Source organism: Suricata suricatta, chromosome 4 (assembly GCF_006229205.1).
Source record: "Suricata suricatta isolate VVHF042 chromosome 4, meerkat_22Aug2017_6uvM2_HiC, whole genome shotgun sequence".
Lineage (NCBI taxonomy): Eukaryota > Metazoa > Chordata > Mammalia > Carnivora > Herpestidae > Suricata > Suricata suricatta.
This window is the reverse complement of record NC_043703.1, coordinates 77,137,088-77,158,343: the sequence shown is the minus strand read 5'-3', so window position 1 is coordinate 77,158,343 and position 21,256 is coordinate 77,137,088. Positions and strand designations below refer to the sequence as shown.

The window sequence follows — 21,256 nt, the reverse complement described above, 5'->3', positions numbered from 1 at the left end:
CTTTCAAAAAATTGTAGAGTAGGGCACCTGGGTGGCTCAGTTGGTTAAGTGTCCTGCTTTGGCTCAGATCATGATCTCACAGTCTGTGGGTTCAAGCCCCACATCGGGCTCTGTGCGAACAGCTCAGATCCTGGAGCCTGCTTCTGATTCTGCGTCTCCTCCTTTCTCTCTCTCTCTGACCCTCCCCCCGCTCACACTCTGTGTCTCTCTCAAAAATAAAAAAATTTTTTAAATAAAAAAAAAATTTTAGAGGTACGTAAGCCTGTAAACTTTAAAAGAGTCAAGTGTATGGTATATGAATTACATCTCAATAAAGTGGATGTATTTGTTTCTTACTGCTTCTGTGACAGATTACAAAATTAGTGGCTTAAGCAATACAAATTTATCATCTTACTGTTCCAGGGGTCAGAAATCCCCATCAAAGGACCACAAGGCTGAGTTCCTTCTGGATGCCTCCTCTAGCTCCTAGAGCACCCCCTCACCCACTTCCTTGGCTCCGTGGCCCTCTTCCATCTCACAGCCTGCAGTCTCACTACTCCAACCTCTGCTCTGTCATCTCACCTCCTTCTTTGACTCTCCTGACTCTTCCTGTGAAGGACCCTTGTGATTACATTGAGCCAATCTGGATAATCCCCTATATTCATACCTAAACTTAATCACATCTAGTCTCTTTTGCCATGTAAGGTTTCCCAGGTTCCAGGGATGAGGACATGGACATCTTTGGGAGAAGCACTATTCTGACTACCACACTTATTAATAACAAAAAAAAAAAAAAAAAAACAGGGGCACCTGGGTGGCTTGATTGATAAGCATCCAACTTCGGCTCAGGTCATGATTTCACTGCTCATAGGTTCGAGCCCCACATTGGGCTCTGTGTTGACAGCTCAGAGCCTGGAGCCTGCTTCAGATTCTGTCTCCCTCTCTCTCTCTGGCCCTCCCCCACTCTCTCTCTCTCTCTCTCTCTCTCTCTCTCTCTCTCTCTCTCTCTCTCTCAAAAATGAATAAATGTTAAAAAAAAAAACATTAAAAAAAAAACAAGGAGTACTTGGGTGGCTCAGTCAGTTAAGCATCAGACTCTTGATTTTTGGCTCAGGTCATGATCTCACCGTTTGTGGGTTCAAGCTCCACAGAGGGCTCTGTACTGACAGTGTGGAGCCTGCTTGGGATTCTCTGTCTTCCTTTCTCTCTGTCCCTCCTTTTCCTGCTTTCTCTCTCTCAAAAATAAACTTAAAAAAAAACCTTTTAGAATAGAATATGTAATGTATATAGAATTCCTGGAAAATTAGTGTCCAAAATTGTGCTTACAGAACAGAGAGGACTTGCCCACAAAGATGCCTCAAATCGGATAACGAGGTCATGTGTTTGGCTCTCTGTACTTCGCAGACATTGTTCCACCGTATTCTGCATTCCACTGGCTGTTGAAAAGTTTGCCGTCAATCTGTCATTCTTTTATAGTCTCTCCTTTCACTCTCTGACTGCTTTTAAAACTTTTCTGATAGTTTGTAGATATAGACAACCTTATTATTTCTCCTGTGTAGGACACTTTGTTCTTCCAGAATATGAAGGTCCATGTCTTCAACTAAAATTAAGTCTCAATCACTACATCTTGATAAACTGTTTCCCTATTCTCTTTAAACCTTTCAGACCTCTAAGGAGATCTATGTTAGACATTATCTCTGTAGCTTCCATATTTCTTAACTATTTTTTACACAAATTCCATCTCTGTATCTCCTGAATTGCATAATAAATAATGTCTTCAGGTCTGACTTCCAGTTTACTCTGCTCATAAAACCTTGTCTCTCGTGTGTTGGGGACTGTAGTTGTGAGCAGATGTCCACCGAACTCAGGGAATTCTGAGCCTTCGGTTTCAGGTACATTACTCTGGAAATGATACATTATTCTGGAGATGATATGTATTTTGCTTCTGGCAGGCACCAAAGGCACTGCTAACCAAGGGACCAATGTGAACTGTTGGATTGGAATGTTTAAGACCACACAGGAGGTCTGAATTTGGGCTCAAAAGTCCTAGAGAGCTTGTCTGTGGTTATAAATCCTCAGAGGAACGCTTTCTCCCCTCCACCCAGAACCACGGCCAAGACAGACAAGCCCCCACATGTGGGTTAGTTTTCTACTCCTCTCAGCAACAACATAGACCTCTGATACCAGCTTCATGTGGGGGGCTCCAGTCTGATCCCCATCTTGCTCACACGAAGGTTTGCTGTTAGAACGAAAGCAAGATTGGCAAATTTCTTACTGAGAGCAGCTGTGGCTTTCATGTATCTCTTGGGATCTGCGCTCCCATTTGATCTCTGAGAATTTCCATTACTTCCTAGCCAGCTCAGCTGTGCATTACATTTACTCAATACCTGGAAGTATTCTGAAGTGGAAAGGGTTTTTAGGATGCTTACTTTACCATATTGTCAGAAGCCAAACCCTAGACTGTTTCTTTGAAATATATTCTTAGACATTAGGCACATTGTATACTTCATGAGAAAGGAGAAATACTGACCATATCCATTTCAGCAATAAGTTATTCAATGTGAATATGATATCCACTACACGCATAGTTTGTAACACACAATCACTAACTGATTACATCATGGTTCTTGCTCATATGTATAGAAAAGAAAAACAATACTGATGTTTTAGAGTTACCACTGCTGAGGCCTATTCTCAGTTTTACCCATTTGGAAAAACATATATATATTTGTGTTATTTATATACAAAATAGTAGTTATGTGTTATTACGTATAGATTTACATATATATAAGACCTAAGTCCACCTGAATCCAATAAATTTAGACTTTAAAATAACAATATATACTTGAAATGCATCAAAATGCAAAGAATGTTTCTTTTTTTATTTAATCTAGCTCATTCACTCTGATATTTCAGAAATCGAGGCCCAAACTGGTGACCGACTCACTCAAGGACTCAAGTGCCAGCAGCAGGCGGGACGGAGGCCAGTCTCCTGACACCTTCTCCCACACACACTGGACAGGAACCACTTCCTCTTCCTCACTCTTCCTACTAGACCATGATGACTCTCATGTTAAAAAAAAAAATCCTGTCTGGTGGGAATTACTTATAGGGCTAATTGGCACAATTTATTGACTTAAAATCTGAAAATTCAAGGTAGACAATATACTGGAGAAAACAGAAAGAGAAGAGTATGCATCCACCCCGTCCCTCGCAAATGCTGCTAACACCCCAGTCCCAGCCTACTGAGCCTGAACTTAGACTACAGGGCTCCCGTTTTCCCTTCAGGGAGCCCTGGGGTACCTAGCAAGCCTACCATCTCCTTCCAGGATGTCATCACCGACAGGTGCGCCACACTGACCTACAGCTTGGCCCCAGAGTGCAGTGCCATGTAGCACATGGCCCATTAAGCAGCTCGTCCCCTGGGGGCAGTTTGAATGAAGACCCACGAAGTGGGATGGTCAAAGGTAGGTGGAGCCGTAGACAGACACCCAGGGGTAGACTCACTGCGATGGTGGGTTTTAAAAAGGCGGGACCTCAGACAGGGACCTGCTGTGAAACAGTCCTCCCCGGAAAGGCTGAAAGTCACCGGAGCTGTGGTCGGGCTATCGGAAGCTCGGTGTCCCCCAAACAAGGTCTCGTTTCTGCAACAGCGATGCAGTGTCCCTTCCCCCCTTCCACAAACATCCACTGACACACAAAACCCAGATGCCTCCAGCCTTATAAACTGAAAGGGCCTGGCATCTGTTTTGTTCAAAAATTTGACTGGCTGAAGGAAATTATAACATATCTACACTGCCTGGTTTTAAACTAGATGCTTTATATAAACTAGACCTGCAGCACTGGCTAAGCCTAGAAACCGGTAACACTGGTAAATGTCAAGTACGTCCCATAAATATAACCAGAATAAAAATGTTCATATCTCTGAAGAGACAACAAACACACAAAAAATCATCTCATTTGAATGTACTTGCTACCACAGAGGAACAAGTGAGAAATAAAATGCAGTTCCTCTGTTGTTCTTCTGGAAAGATGCCTTTTTGTAACTCATTTTTTAAAGTAAAAAAAAAAAAAAACAGAAAGAATAATAAACATCCCCATATTTCTGAGAATTAACAAACACCAATCCTGACATATGTACTTCTTTTCATTTTTTAAATAAACAAAACATTGAGGCTCTTTTAGTCAACAACCTCACACAACTATTTTCTACTGAACTCACACGGGGTTTCTACATGCCAAACCCTGAAAACATAATCTTTCCCCATTTCATCATTTAGAGAATTATGTTTGAGAGGCTAATGTGCTCAAAACCACCTGCGTTAAGCCTCAGGAGGCCGAAGTGAACTCTCGTCCTTTCTTCCCAATGCAGAGTTGGATTAGTCTCGTAGGGACTAGAGAGTGGCTCTTGCTGTCTAGATGAGCTACTATCCAGTGGAATTCCCAGGGCCCGTCCCTGGGAAGAAAGACCGAAAAGGAGACAGAAGGCAGGAGGCAGAATAGCCACACCAATGGCTGCATGCAGATTAGACTCAGGGTGAAGAATCCCTTTAAGTGATTTGGCCACAAGGCCCTTTCTGCCCCTGGAAAAGACAGGAACACGGGGGGAGGGACCTGGTCACACATTAGCCCAGTGATGGCTGCAAACTCCAAGACCCTGCTGTGCGGGGACCCCAAGAGCGAACCAGGTGAGACATTCAGAGGAGCTTGTGGACACACTCAGACAATCCTCTTCAAGAACTATGCCCACAAATCAAAACCAGCCATTTGGCAATGTTTTATCCCAGTTAGTCTAGTTCCAAGACTTTTCACTGAATATTTTGGAAGAACTTAACACATAAGCATAAGGGCTCTCAATGAGCTTTCCGGCAGCCTCACACATGCCAGAAGGTTGCAGCCTACACTGTTTAAGAGTTAAGAAGGCGCTTTGTCCGAACTACTTTAGTGAGGGGCTGTAACACACCAGTTCTACCTCTAGAGGTTAACCTGGCACAAGAAGTCAAGATACTTCCACCCTATCTTCAGTGAAGTTAAATTTTTATTTAAAACTGGAGAAAAGGAAATATTAACAACTATCACTGTAGGGCAAACTATGGCTGGTTTTAATTTTTTCATACTTACATTTTTAAAGTTTTATTCAAAAGGAACATTTATTAATTTAAAAAGACAAAGACCATGGAGAAATGGGAACCTGTGTATACTGCCAGTGGGCCTGTAACATGTGCAGCTGCTATGGAAAACATCACAGCGGCTCCTACGAACATTAAAAACTGAATTACTACATGGCCCAGCAATCCCCCTTCTGGGTATATATTCAGAGGAAATGGAAGCAGGGACTTTTAGAGTATCTGTACACCCATGTTTGTAGCAGCATTCTTCACAATAGCCAAAAGGTAGAAGCAATTTCAGTGTCTGTTCGTTAATGAAAGGATGAGCAAAATGCAGTGTATACATAAAATGGGATATTATTGAGCCTTTAAAAGGAAGGAAATCCTTTCATTTGCAACAATATGGATGGATCCTAAGGACATAACGCTAAGTGAAATAAACCAGCCACAAAAACATCGACATTATAGGATTCCACTTACACGAGATGTCTCAAGTATCCTGGGGCACCTGGGGGGCTCAGGTGGTTAATTGTCCGACCTCGGCTCCGGTCACGACCTCAGAGGTCAGTCGTGAGTTCGAGCCCCATGTCAGGCTCTGTGCTGACAGCTAGCTCAGAGCCTGGAGCCTGCTTCCGGTTCTGTGTCCTCCTTCTCTCTCTGCCCCTCCCCATCTCATGCTCTGTCTCTCTCTGTATCAAAAATAAATAAAACATTAAAAAAAAATTTAAAAAAAAATAATAAAATAAACATTAAAATTTCTGAGGGGCACCTGGGTGGTTCAGTCAGTTAAGTGTCTGGCTCTTGTCGGCTCAGGTCACAATCTCATGGTTTGTGAGATGGAGCCCTGCACTGGGCTTTGTCCTGACAGCACGGGCACTTTGGGATTCTGTCTCTCCCTCTCTCTGCCCCTATGCTGCTCACTCTTGCAATGTCCCTTTCTCTCAAAATAAAATAAACATATATATATAAATATATACTTATATATATGTTTATATATACTTATATATATGTATATATGCGTGTGTGTGTTATGTGTATGTATACACAGGCCCACAAGGTCAAAGACATCACGAAGGTACAATGGACAAAAGATCTCACTTTGTGGGAGATGGAAAAGAACAGAAAGTGGCATGGTAAATGACTCGATGGGTAGAGAAAGCTGAGATTTAAGTGTGGGGAAAAGAATGCCAATAAGAAGCAAGTCTCCCAAGAGACCGGGCAAAGGTCAGAATCTGCAGACACCAGATATGACAGATGGCATGAGTAAGGAGCAAGGGCCAAAGAGTACTGAAGGTCAGAAGAGACTGGAGCTAATAAATCTCCTCCCCTCCCCACTCCTAGAACACACCAGACACATTAGAGGCAGAGATGCCCACTACTAAAAACGGAGTTAAAATAAAGTATACGTACTTTAGAACCACTACCACCCCACCCCCGCATGCCCCCACCCTGAACCCCCTCACACGCACCTCCAGGCACTTTTCTTTGATCAGGAGCAACAACGCTAGATGGAAACTGGCAGAATCTTTCCTGGGCGAACTGAAGACTCAAAGAAAGGAGACTGCTGTTTCCGGTCCTCTGGCCCGGCTCCACTGGGTGGCAGGAAGGTCCATGTTGGACTTCCTCAGTGCCCTGTGGACCTCCGCTAACTACACATGGGCAGATTCAGTAGAGGCTCAACAAAAATCTTGTATTCGGTTACTGCAGTACAAAAGTAGAGGAACAGATGTCCAACAGCACAGCCCATCTTCCATGTGGGATATTAGCTAGACCCTAAAATTCGTTCCTCATGTTCTTGAAGTAGGAGATAAAAGGATAGAATTCAAAATTTTTATTAAAGAGAGGCCCCAGACCTTTTTGGCTTGACAGCACAGTGTTTTTTTAAGTCTTGACTACGTTCCACCAAAGACTAGGTCCAATTTGCTGAGCATCCACATCTTCCCTACTTCACTCTCTCCCCAACAGGTTTCCAGCCCAACCCCCTCTCAGTGAAGTGGGTGAGTACTATACTGCAGAAAGAAAGAGAACTCTCCATTTACCCCAGAGGACAGCAGGGCTCTGACTGTCTCCACTGGCTCTGACCTCACTGCCCCCACTTCTCCCCTCCTCACCTAGGGACCCTCAAGTTCTCTTCTCTCAGGCTGGTGGTGACACTGGGGGGAGCAGAGGACCTGCGTAAGCCTCAAGTATTGTTGATTTCACCAAAGTTTACACATGAGTATCAAGCCTTGGCTCAGTTAATAGATGTATTTTCATTTGTTTGTCATTGTTGGAAACCTCCTAGAGGGGACGACCAGACAAAGCATAATTCATACCAGTCTTCAGTCCACCCCTAATACCACACAAGCAATCAGAGTCCTACTCTCACTGCTGATACATGCGTGCCCACATGCACACAAGCATGCCAGATCAAGATGTGTGAACCCTCAAAATGTCCAACAGTCACTCTTATTCCTATCATTCAGACAGCTGAAGTACTCTTATTTCACACCAATGTTCTGAATGTACAATTAGCGATTTCTGTTTGGGAAGGAAAATAAATAACTGAAATGAAGCAATCATTTGAACTGTCCTGATGACAGCCAAGTGACAGCATGATCTGTGAACACACAGATAAGTCAGGTTGAATGACCCGGCTGAACACATAGCCCACTGGTGTGAACTTCTGGCATCGGGACCTCAGATCCTCTCTGAACTTTTCTGTGCAGTTCAGTTTAGCCGGCCCACTCCCTGTCTCCCACTTCTAGGAGGGCTTCAATTAAACCACCAAAGACAGGGTCTTGTTGGGATCTCTGTCTCTTCATTTACTTAAGTTTTATTAACTGTCCTTCAATAAAATGTTTAAAAAGTTCTCCATAAATGTATTTTACATTCTTTTTACCTTTATACCTAGATTGCTTATATTTTCTGTAGCAAATTTTTTACCGTTTTCAAACTATGTGTTGCCAATGTATAGAAATACAATCGATTTTTTTTCTACCTGACATATATTTTCCCCACCTTGGAGTTTTACCTATAAAATCTATGTTCAAATGTCACCTGATACTAAGGCATCTACTATCAGTTCAACTGGGCCTGCTCACCCTCTCCTGAAATATAGTGGCACGTTAATTATTACCATACACTGCTGATCTATTTCCCGGGGGGGGGGGGGGGGGGGTGAGGGGATAGTAAATATTTTAGACTTCGTGGGTCATTTGGTCTCTTTTGCAACTACTTGTGGAGTGAAAACAGACAGGGATAACACGTAAACAAGTGGGCTATGTCGCACTGAAAGTTCATTATGGTGGGTTCCTTGAAGACAGGGAATGGACTGGGAGTTCTACATCCCATCCCACAAGAGAACTCCCCTGGGAGAGGCCGGCTTAAAAAGGCAAAACCAGGGGCGCCTGGGTGGCTCAGTCGGTTAAGCCTCTGACTTTGACTCAGGTCCTGATCTCACATTCGTGGGTTCAAGCCCCACGTCAGGCTCTGTGCTGATAGCTCAGAGCCTGGAGCCTGCTTCCGATTCTGTGTCTCCCTGTCTCTCTGTCCTTCCCCACTCATGCTCTGTCTCTCTCTGTCTCAAAAATAAAAATAAAAAACATTAAAAAAAAAAAAAAAGACAAAACCAGGACCCCTCAGGACCCGGAAGCAATCTCACCACAGGAACCCGACCAAGGCTTGGTATATTGGTAATCTCCCAACCTCCTGTCACAGTCCTGAGACTTCGTGATTCTGGCCGCTCAGCTCGCTAACACATGACGCTGCAGTCACGTGGCAGGCTAGCTAGCAGCCGATGGTCAAGGACGGCTTCACTCACGCACCCAGCGGCTGTGGGCTGGTGTTGGCTAGTGCCAGCTGCCCGCAGGCCACGTGTCTCTAGGTGGCCAGACTGACCTGATGGATAGGAGGGAGGATGGCAGGAAGGATTTCCCACAGCGAGCGAGGGTAAAATCTCAATGCACTGGAGTGTCCCAGGCCTCTGCTTGCATCACATGTGCTCCCTGTCCCACTGGCCAGTGAAGGTCCGGGGCCAAACCCAGAGCCAGCAGTGGGAGCAGCAGAGTCACACTACAAGGAGGTGGGCACACAGGGATGGAAGCAACTTATGGCCAGTCTGTGATCTGTCACACTCCGCTATTCTAGCCAAAAGGTACTCAGGAAAAGTAAACCAGCTCATTCCAGAGGAATCCAGATCAAAACTGAATTCAAGATATTTCAGCAAGTGCAGAGGTCGGGGGAGCAAGTTAAAAACACCCCCAGGAACCCAGTTACTGGAAATGCCTGAGTTCAGGGACAAGGAGCTCAGTTACTCAGGACACAGGAGGACATGGCAGCTACCTGGTTTCAGGGATCACTTCTGTTGGTTTAGTAAATCCTAATTTGTGTAGAAAGCTGATTCCTTTGGGGGGATTTACATACCAGAATGACCAACTACAGGCGGTCAAGAGATGGCAATACAGGAACTGTAAAGAAAAAGTTTATCAAAACACAGTGATTTCAGCTTGGGACTCGCGTAAAACAAGGCAGTTTGTTCTCTGCCTTTGAATGGAGGTGGTCACGGTGACATCAGCATGGCTCAGGCCCGGTGACGTCAGCATGGCCTGTACCAACATGGAAATGACGCCAGATCCAAGTCCTAAGAAGCCATGTCCTGATCTAGGAGTCACATTTAACTTTCACCTGATCACTGTTTTTCTCTTAAAGGACATTCAGTGTCAAACCTGTACCCAAGACTGGACACGTGTGGAGCACCAGGCACACAATGGAAACTGAAAACCACATGGTAAAGTGGCAGCTGGCAAGGTTTCCCAAGGTCAAGCCGCCCTTCTATTTTGAGAGTTAAATATGTTAAGCTTTAAGTTTCTCATTTTCCACTGTTAGAAAAGGATTAGTCATGGGTGACATTTTATTTTTAATTCTCCATGATCTCTTGGCATGGCATGAGTTGTGAAAATTTCTCTAATCTTCTCATGTTATAACTTTAAAAAAAAATGCACCCATTTTAAGTTCATTTTTACAATTTCAGAATCAAGATGTACAATTTCTTAATTTCTACTCATTTGAGATTAGTGTTTAATAAGCCTAACATAAACAGAATTTTCACACAGAAGTAAGATCTCAACTATGTATTTTCTACCATGAGGTTGGAAGGATGTGAACACGGGAAGTGAGGCAAACTACACGGGTGGGACAGGTGGCAGGGGAGACTCCATGAAAACTACGGCAAGAAGTACTTTCAGAGGCTCTAGAAAAGGCTCCCAGGACTCAGTGAAAACAAGTACTGAGTCGTGCCCAATTCTGGGGACAAGAGGTGTGCGTGCAGCTTCCTTCTGTGGCCGTCAAGGCTAGCACAGGGGTCACATACCACTTCAGTACTGAGAGGTACAGAGAGTAAAATGCACCACCTCCATCCCCACAGAGCTCACAACCTCGTGTGATCAACGAAAAACACACACCAGTGTCCTAAAAGGGGGCCTGCTGGGCACAAGCTATTCTGACCCATCAGTCCATTCAACGCAATCAGGAAGAGGTACTGTGTATGCTTACACCGGCTCTCCTTACACCTGTGCCTCACATGCATGCTCAGGGATGTTTTACTCTTGATTTCTGAACATCCAAGGACCACGGCCAAACCCCCAGTGCTGCTGATATGAGCTAAGAGTCTCTGTGAATCTGCAGTGACACAAGTGACTTACTGAAAGCAGCAGCTATAATTCTTTTTGGACTGAAGAAGAATTGAAGCTTACAATTCTTCTTACTGACCAAGGTAAATACAAGAGAGGGTTGGAACTCCATGCTCTTAACGTGGTCTCTGTACAGGAATGGGGATCTGAAAATGTTGCGGGAGGAAAATTTACTGAAAAGACCGAACACGCAGTCCTCCCTTGGAGCGCAACATGACACCAGTCAACCTGATTTCCTCACTCCTGTTTGCTAGCAGTAATTGCAGAAGAAAGAGGCAGTCAGTCACAGGACTCCCTGAGAACCCCGCTTCCTGCCAAAGAAGCACAACCTGTTCTGCGTAGTTCAGTGAACTCGGCGCATGCGTAGAAGAGCTGCAAAAATAAAGCTACTGCTCGGGAGGAAGAAACCTTGTGTAGGCTTAGGTCTTAGATGCCTAAGAACTCAGATTTGCTTTTCTTTCATAAGGTTGCTAATAACAATATTTTAGGGGGAGGTTGGTTCAAAACTCTTACAGACTGACGTTTAAAAGTTCAATCAAATCAGGCACCAACAATATTAAGAAATATTAGCTCTTAATTAAGCAAAGCAGGATAACAGGAAAGCCTTTCGTTTGGCCTTAAAAACAAATATTTTTAATTTTTTTTATTAAAAACAATAAAAACCCCACTCACAGTTTCAACACAGTCCCTGATGCCTGAAAGGGCTTGAAAAGTGACACATTAATGATACACCTGAAACATGAGGCCTCAAGTACAAAAACTCAAAGACCGAGAACAAAGGACTTTTCAGTTAGGGACCACAGAGTTTTCTCTTGGGTCTGACTGAGTGGAACTGGCTTGACAAAATAAACAATGAAAAGATAATGTCACTGGGAAGCCTAGAGAATAGAGGCCAGCAAACCGCGCCCACTAGTCGATGCTGCTCCACCGCCCATAGGGCCCATGAGATTAAATGCCTTCTACATGTCATGTGGTTGGAAACAAAAAAAGAGAACAGTAATGCTTCATGACATGTAAAAACTAGAGGAACCCCAAAGTTCGGTGCGAATTCATCAAGTTTCACTGGAACACAACCTGGCCCGCTGATTTCAGTCCTGTCTGTGGCTGCTTTCACTCAACCAAGAGCGGCCGCTCCAGAGACCCTATGACTTGAAAAGCCTAAAGGCCTTCCTGTCTGGCCTTTACAGAGAGTACGCAGCCCCTGGGCTGTAGCCCAGGCGAGACTGGCCTCGTGCCTGACTTGATTAGAGGTTGTGCTCTCTCCTCTGACATGGGCCACTTACTGCGCTGACGTCTCTTGCTTCCAAACTCACCAACCACAAATACTGTCGGCAGAAAACCAAATGGAAGTCCACAGGCCTGCTGGAGGGTCAGTATCACCACGCAAGTATATGAGGTCTAGCATTGCTATCAACTACCATTTCCAAACGAGAGCTTGCCATCTCCCTACTTAGAAAAAACACTTACTATGGAAATAAATGATAAATTTAACAGAGTAGATTAATTTTACTTACTTAGGAATACCATGAATTCTGTACATTTCTATACAATGGTATTCTCCTTAATAATTTTTTCACTGTCAGTAAGTCACTTCCCACTGCTCCCTCCATCACCTCCATTACACCAAATAGTAAGTTCTTTGTGCTGCTGTGCTCCCTATGTTGATGCCCTTTAAAAACACTGACTCAAGGGGGCACCTGGGTGGCTCAGTCGGTTAAGCCTCCGACTTCGGCTCAGGTCAGATTCACGTTTGTGGGTTCGAGCCCCGCATCGGGCTTTGTGCTGACAGCTCAGAGCCTGGAGCCTGCTTCTGGTTCTGTGTCTCCTTCTCTCTCTGCCCCTCCCCCTCTCATGCTCTGTCTGTCTGTATCAAAAATAAATAAAAAAACATTAAAAAAAAAAACACTGACTCAGGGGCACCTGGGTGCCTTGGTCGGTTAAGTGTCTGACTTCAGCTCAGGTCAGGTCATGATCTCACAGTTCGTGGGTTCAAGCCCTGTATCAGGCTCTGTGCTGACTGCTCAAAGCCTGGAACCTACTTCAGATTCTGTGTCTCCCTCTCTCCTGCCCCTCCCCCACTTACACTCTCTGTCTCTCAAAAATAATAAATAAACGTTAAAAAAATTTTTAAACCATTCTGACTCAATATGAGGAAATCCTTTTACCTCTTGGTTTTTTAAAGGATTTGTTGTTTTCTTTTTTAATTTTTTTATGTTTATATTTTGAGAGAGAGCGCGAGCAGAGGAGGAACAGAGAAAGAGGGAGACACAGAATTCAAAGACAGCCTCCAGTCTCTGAGCTAGCTATAAGCACGAGCATGATGCGGGGCTCAAACCCACGAACTGTGAGATCATGACCTAAGCCAAAGTTGGAGGCCCAATTGACTGAGCCACCCAGAGGTCCCAGTTGGTTCTTTTAAGATCATTCTCTTGAGAGGTGTATTTTCTTCTGCATTCCAATGGTAAAACAGGGCTTTTGAGCTATTTTTACTGGGCTTAAAATTTATTTAAAGATTTCTGAAGATTTTTACGTCAATACTAAGGTGGGTCATAATCTTTGAAGGGCCTCTGTTTACAAATCACAGGATCCGGCATAAGAATAATCTTTATGCATGAGTGAGTCACAGCGAGTAGAGCAAATAAGGAAAAATTTCAAGGTTCCCCCTTTAACCAAAAGAATTAAAAATAGAGGAAGAACTCAAAGAAGATATACAGGGGAAGCTGGGTGGCTCAGTCGGTTAAGCACCCAACTCTTGATCTTGGCTCAGGACATGATCTCATCGTGAGTTCAAGTCCCACATCAGGCTATGCACGGACAGTGCAGACTCCCTCTATCTGCCCCTCCCTTACTCTCTAATGCTCTCTCTGTTCTCACTCTCAAAATAAATAAAACTTTTAAAAATATATATACAAATAGCAAATAAGCATATGAAAAGATACTCCATCAGGGAATCATCAGGGAAATGCAAATTACAACAACAGAGAGATACCACTACATACCTACTAAAATGGCCAAAATATGGACCCCACTGTTGGCAGGAGGGCAAACTGGCTCGGCCACTTGGGAAGACAGTTTGGCAGTGGGGCCTTCAGTGCTCCACCCCATCTCTTTGCACCCCTTTCAGCAGCACAGCATGCCCATCCCCCAGCTTTTGACTGCTGCTAATGGCTCACCCCAGCCTCCAGCCTCCGAATACTACCCCAGGCCCAGGCAGAGAGATCTGGAAGTGCCTGGGAGTTCACATGCACCCAGGAATCCCGCAAGCAGTGACTGATGCAGAGATACAGAAGCTCAGCCCATGCGCCTTGCAGGGTGACAGACTGCACAGCACTGTGTGCTGGAAGGCCACGGAATCGTCCTGGTCCTGGACTTCTTCTGAAATCATACCCTTAGATGGCTTATTTGTCTTCCTTTTCCTGTCCCCACCAATCCCTACTGGTTTCTCTTTGGAGAACTCCTTTAATAAATCACAACTGTGTACTAAGTGTTCAGGGACTTGAGAAATATAACCACAAAGAATGAGCAAACAGAAAACTATTAAAAATAAACAAGCGTATTTGGAAAGGAAACAGAACTTTTAAAATGAAAATTTAATTGCTGAAATAAACTCGGTGGATAGATTAAATAACAGGTTAGACACAGCTGAAAACAGAAGGAGGGGACTCAAAGGAAAATCTACGGAATGTATTCAAACCATATTCCAAGGACACAGGGAGGCAGAAAATACAAGAAAGGTTGGAAGATGCGAAGGCTAAAATGAGTTGGTTCAACAGACATAAAATCAAAATCCCAGGAGGAAAACCAGACCCAGCAATCTCCTCAGGGGTACAGCCTACACACTCTTGCACTTCCGCCCAGGGCACAGACACAAGGACATCAATGGCAACACTATTTATAATGGCCCCCAACTGGAAACAGCTTAATGTTCATCAGAAGGATAAAATATGTGAAGAATAGAAAAGGCACACGGTGGAATATTACATAGCAATAAACATATATGTACTGCTGCAAGCAATAACAACATACGTGAACCTCAAAAATACTTGTGCCTTATAAAGGCACAAAAACAAACAAAACTAAACCACATATTATGTAGAGATACATATAAGTGATAAAGCTTTTTTAAGGCAAGGTAATGGTAAACACAACATAAATGATCTTTGCGACTTCCAGTGGGAAGACAAGGGGATGGGCTTCAAAGGTGTAAGGAGGGCACTGCCCGCATTCCAGATCTCAAGTTAGTGGTTTCGTGAGTGCTCATCTTATCATACTCTTCATAAGCCAGCACAAACAATCTATTCTTACATACATATTAATTATATTAAAGTAACATGTGCACAATGTCTATACAGCAGAGTACAGATGGCACTAATGATGCTGAGGCCCACCCGAACAGGTCAGAATCACCCTGAGCCAGACTCTTACCTTCCCGTGGCTTTGAGCAGGTTCCTGACCATTCAGAGACCTCGTTTTCTCATACAATAATGGCCCTAATATCGCCTCATGGGCCATGAGAACTTAGATGGTAAGATGACTGGACTGGAAGCTCCGAGGCGGCCAGGACTCTCTCTTACTCATCTGTCTACCCTGAATGGAGAGCACATGCCTGGGACATGTAGGTATTTATGCTAATTCCTCTTTCTTCTCATATAAGAGTAAAAAACAGTGTTAGGAGCATATGTGCTTAGATTTAGAGTGGTTCGTTCACTTTTTTGGGTTTTGTGTCTTTGATTTTTTTTAAGGTTTTATTTTTTAGTAATCTCTACACTCAACATGGGGCTTGAACTCACAACACAGAGAGCAAGAGTTGCACACTCCACAGACTGAGCCATCCAGGTGCCCCGTTTGCTTTTCAGATGGACGTTTCATCCTGGCATTGGCTATACATCACTATATGTAAAGAGCACCTTGACTTCTCTGGGTTTTAGGCTCTTCGTGCATTACACAGCTGGACTAAAGTGTACAATTTCTTGGTGTCTATAGCCTGACATCACACCATATATATTAGTCTTTTCAAACAATAAACTATAAAATGAGCATAGTTTTGTTACACAGAATACAGCTTCAAGTTCATGGATATCCCCCAAGAAGGATAACACCTGCCTAAGCAACACGACGTGTGAGATGGTCAAAACTGTGTTCAGTGATGGTCCTCTCCGGTGAAGAGGTCATGAATGATGAATTAGGGCCCTTTCATCTTCCAGAACATTCCAGAACACTGCATTAGTTTGGCGCTGCCATCTTCAACCTCCCTCATTCTTGGCCTTTTTCCTTTGGTTCCTATTTTTATTCTGCCCCCTGTGGTTGTTCCCAAAACTTAGCCCTCCCCCATGTTTAGCACTGAGCATACGTAAGTTGGCCTACTCTGAGGCCGTCGACTAGTACAGTTGTCACCGTTCACGGAGTCCCAGGTCAAACCAAACCTCAGGACCTCCTGCTCCTGAAGTGTGAAGCCCACAGAGCTCCGGCTGCCACATGTTGAGAGCCGGCTCTGTCTTCCCAGAGCAGGGGAACCCAGACGTCCAGCAGTGTGACACAGTGAGGTAAGCCTCAGATGTCTGCTCAGCTCTATCACTCCCAACGCACATCTTCACAGTCCCAGGGTCCCTTCCTCACAATCTGAGCTCCTTCTTCAGTCTTAAGTTATATCTTATCCACTGGCGGTCTGGCCTTGACCAGCACAAAGGCACTGCAGCCGCCATCGGGTGGAAGAGGAAATCACACGTATTTACTGCCTGGAGAATGTGATAAACAAGACCCACCGAGAGCAGAAGAGCCATCAGTTCCCCCCCAGAAGGTGCTGACCACCTTACCTGATGTTTTCCAAGGCGTCTGTTACCTGCTGCTGTTCCACGTCACAGAGCCTCACCCTGAAGCCTCCGCTGGCAAACAACATAGCCCAGCTTCGCCCAATGAGTCCGCTAAAGAGAAAGAAAAGAAGAAAGGCTTCAAGTTAACTCAGTGACAGGTTCTCATTCCTAATCCAGAATGAAACTTTTAAAATTATACAGCACCCTGTTCTAAAATACTTAAGAATAGGGGCGCCTGGGTGGCTCAGTAGGTTACGTACCCAACTTCAGCTCAAGTCATGATCTCACCACTCATGGGTTTGAGTCCTAAGTCGGGCTCTATGCTGACAGCTCAGAGCCTGGAGCCTGCTTCAGATTCTGTGTCTCCCTCTCTCTCTACCCCTCCTATACACACAGTCTCTCTCTCAAAAATAAATATTAAAAAAATTTAAATAAAAAAAAAAAGCCTTGGGACTGGAGGTATCTGAACACAGGTGGGAATCACTTGGCATCAAGTACTGGACAGGTGGCTGGACTGTGCTCCATTTTTCTTCCCATCTTGAGATCTTCCAGCTTAGCATATCAAAACAAGTTGCATCTCATTCACAAACTGTCCTTAAAATTTATACTTTGTACCACCCAAAGACAAATCAACAACATTCTCTAGGTTTCCTCTAAATTATAAGCTTTTAAAATGTGATCCAGGTATCATCAGCAACATGTTCCCCGTTTTTGAGGCAGCAGGCACTTCTCTACCAGCGCTCACTGGCCTTGCTGGGGCGCCGGGAACATGCACCCCTGGCTGCTCCTCAGTCACTGTGCCTCGAGCAGCAGCCTTAGGGGAAGAGAACAGATGCCCCTCGAAGATAAAGGGCAAGCTTGCTCACACCATACCAGAAAAAGGGTGGCTTCCTCGGGCCTGGCGCACCACTCCCCCTCCTACCTGCACAGGACCGCACTGGACCGTGCTCACTCCCCAAACTCAGCACCAGCCAGGGAACCCCGGGTAACAGCGCTGAATCTGCAGGTACCCACCTGGAACCTCCACATCACCCCCACGGTTCTCAGGGTAATGCTCATACCGCCTGCTCTGCTATCATGAAGAAAGTTCTTGGTCTCTGACCCATGAGTCTCATGTCCTCTGCCAGCATTCAGGAAGGAATAACATGCTAAATTATTAGCTTGCAAGTAGACAGAACATGCAGTAGGACACGCTGGTCTCAGACTCTGAGGGAGCGGGGCTAGGGCAGCAGTCAAAGGAATGTGCTCCAAGACGCAGTGTCCCACTGGGTCTCTCCTCTCTCTCCCCCTCCTAATTCAGCTCATCTTTCAGACTAGAGTACAAAAGCGCCCCACGCAGCTACAGTGCCCCCCCTTCTGTCAGGCTCAGGCCCAAGCAATTGAAGGGAAGCACCTGGCTTGCCTCCCATTACCCTGAAAATCCTGTTAGTGCCACAGAAGTGCCATCCACGCTGCAAAGCCTCCCACAGTGCTCACTTGAGCTAAGCCCTGAATTTACATGAAGGGTTACTGGTACGAGGTACATTATGCAAAGCCAAAACCACCTCTACTCAACTTCTGGAAAGGGGGCAGGATTATAAAGACTTTACTCCATATTCTTCTGCAATATTAAAATATTTTATAACTAATGTAAAATTTACATATTATGTATATATAAATTTGTGTTAAGCCCTCAATGCCCTAGACCTGCACTCATATGTCTAGCCACATAACTGCTATTTCATTAAAATTAAATGAAATTTAAAAATCAGTCACCCGGACACATCTCAAGTATTCAATAGCCACATGTGACAGTGGCCACCAACCTAGGCAGCAAAAGCATAAATAGAACTTTGCAGAAAGTTCTATTGACAGAGCTCTTGAGCTACACTATACACCGCAAGCCAGAATTTGAAAGAAACTATCCCTGCATGAAGACTTCTTCCTCTCCACACACAAGCAGGCAAGCGTGACAGAGACACAGACAGACAGACAGACAGACAGACAGACACACACACACACACACACACACACACACACACACTCCAGAGCTGCAAGGCAGTAAGTTAAAAGGCCAATTAACATCCATGCAGATCATCCCCAATGGATCAGGCCCTGACTTCAAATGTTTTTCTTCCCAGGGCCAGGATCACGTGTCTGAGACACACGGGGAGCTGTTAACCATACAGGAGGCCTCCCTGCAGCCTAACTCTAGAATGGATACTTTCCCAGCAGGGTTTACAGTGTGTGTCCACTTCGTGATAACCATCAAACCGTGACAGTCTAACTTCTGCACTTTGCAGCATCTATGATATAATTCATAAAAATATTTTCAAAAAGAGAATTCTCTTTCTTTCCACTTTGTGGTTTAAGAACCTACCACAACCCTCCCAAATGACTCATCCCTGTAAAAGCTTTCACCTACATGCTGGTCAGACCACAGCCCTATAAGCTGACTCCCTGGGGGGCGGGAGCTCGTGGGGCCTCCAAAGCAGCTCAGCACCAGACCCCTCGATCAGCTGAGTCCCCCCACATCCAGTGTCCACCATGCAACGAAGCTGAGAGGATGGGCACAGAGGACACGGAGCTGCAGTGGCAGGCACGGGGAAGACTGAAGGCCACAGAAAAGTAGAAGGATGAGAGGCGTCAGCTGGTCTTTGTATAAAAGCCCGAAGTTCTCTAGCTGCTTTCACAGAAGGATTTTGCACAAGGAGAACACAACAGATTCATCTCATTAAGTGAACCTCCTCCCACAACTTGAATGGCCTGTTCAAAGGAAGTGTGAGTGCCTCTCAACTGAGCTGCAGGGCAAGGTGAGGCATCAGGAAGGGGGAGAAGGAGCTTTCCGAAGGTGGGCTGTCTTGATTCACAAAGGTTACATCACTGCTTAAACTGCACTGTCCAGCATGGCAGCCACTTCCTAGCCGCAGGGAGCTGTGCAGCACTTGGACGTGGCCGGGATGACGGGAGCTGCACTGCACGTGTAAAAGACACACTGGACTTTAAGGACCATGCCTCCCAAAGAAGAACATAAACTCCTTCACTTGTAATACTCTATGTTAATTACCTGTTGAAATAACAGCACTTAGAAAAATACATTAAATGAAACACTGAAATTAATTTCACCATTTTCTCAATGTAACTACTAAAAATGTAATCACATTTGTGGCTGGCACATGGGGCCCACACTGTGTCTCTAACAGGCAGCAGTGGCTTCAACAATTACCTGGTACGGTAATTCAATCATTTGTCTTAGTCGTCTATTTGCATCAGGACTCTGGGTTCCACCCCCAACTATGCAGCCACAATCATCTAGAAGCATTCACTCCAGAGGTTTTCAATCTTTCTATCAAAAACATTTCTGCAGGGCACCTGGATGGCACCCAACTCTTGATTTCAGCTCAGGTCATGATCTCACAGTTAGAGAGTTCGTGTCTGACCTAGGGCTCTGTGCTGACAGTGTGAGGCCTGCTTGGGATTCTCTCTCCCCCTTCTCTCTCTCTGACCCTACCCTGCTTGCATACTCCCTAAAACAAATAAATAAATTTTAAAAAACAGACATCATTACAATAATCCAAGCCACCATGGTCCTCATGTTTGAATACTGGATGCCAAGTAAATATTAACTGATCTTAATACTTTGTTTATGACCAAAAAAAAAAAAAAATCAACGTAAGACAAATGTCCAAAAAGAAGCAATCTTTATAACAAATATACAAAAATTCCTACAAACCCAGCAGTAAAAGATGAGCACACCAAACACAAGAGAAAGGAAAGCTATATAAAGTATATGTACAAGCTAACTTGAAAATATACTACCACCTCACTCACACAATAGCAAATACAATATATACCAGAACGGCAGAGATTTAAAAAATTGACAGTGCTTAGTGTTGGTGAAGTTACGGGGAAATGGGCAATCACAAGCCACTGAAGGGAGTAAAACCATCCGGTACAAAGCATCTAGAGGAAGTGTTGTGGCCTGTATCAAAATTAAGTATTTCTAGGGGCACCTGGGTTGCTCAGTCAGGTAAGCATCTGACCAGCTCAGGTTATGATCTCACAGTCTGTGAGTTCGAGCCCTGCATCAGGTTCTGTGCGGATGACTCAGAGCCTGAAGCCTGCTTTAGATTCTGTGTCTCCCTCTCTCTCTGCCCCTCCCCTGCTCATGCTCTGTCTCTCTCTCTCTCTCTCTCTCTCTCAAAAATAAAATAAAAACATTAAAAATATTATTTAAAAGCAAGTATTTCTAATATCTGACCTGGGAATTTTACTTCCAGAATTTATCTTAGGTTACGTTAATATGGTCAACACACAAACACCTATTTACAGCAGAATTTATATTAGCAAAAAAGTAAAAGGTAACTCTAATATTCAGCATTGGTTAAATAAATTCTATACCAATAAAGCAAATATAGCAAAATTTTAAACAATTGTTGAATAGAAAAGTGGTTACCAGGATATTCTTTTTTCCATAATTCCTACTTTTTTGTGTATTTGAGAATTTTCATAATAATCTGGGGAGAAATTAGTTATATTCCATTACAGTAGGCATTAAGACAAAGCTGACTTATGACTGTAACCGTTTCATGCCCACAGTCTCCAGGGGGAGCACCCAGAGCTAAGTCAGCTCCCGGAGCTGCTGGGGAGCCGGGAGCCCGGCTCCCTGGCTCTTCCGCCCGCCCTCCCTCCCTCTCTCTCTCTCCCTCTC

The 21,256-nt window shown here is 44.5% G+C and overlaps 1 protein-coding gene across 1 annotated transcript in view; it reads right to left on the bottom strand.

Annotated features, from left to right (window-relative positions):
• CRYL1 (crystallin lambda 1) overlaps positions 1 to 21,256 on the bottom strand; it is a 126,926-nt gene that overhangs the window by 95,897 nt on the left and 9,773 nt on the right. Inside the window, exon 2 of the mRNA XM_029936994.1 lies at positions 16,570 to 16,677. Within this exon, the coding sequence (XP_029792854.1) occupies positions 16,570 to 16,677 (108 nt within the window). The remainder of the gene's footprint in view (positions 1 to 16,569; positions 16,678 to 21,256) is intronic.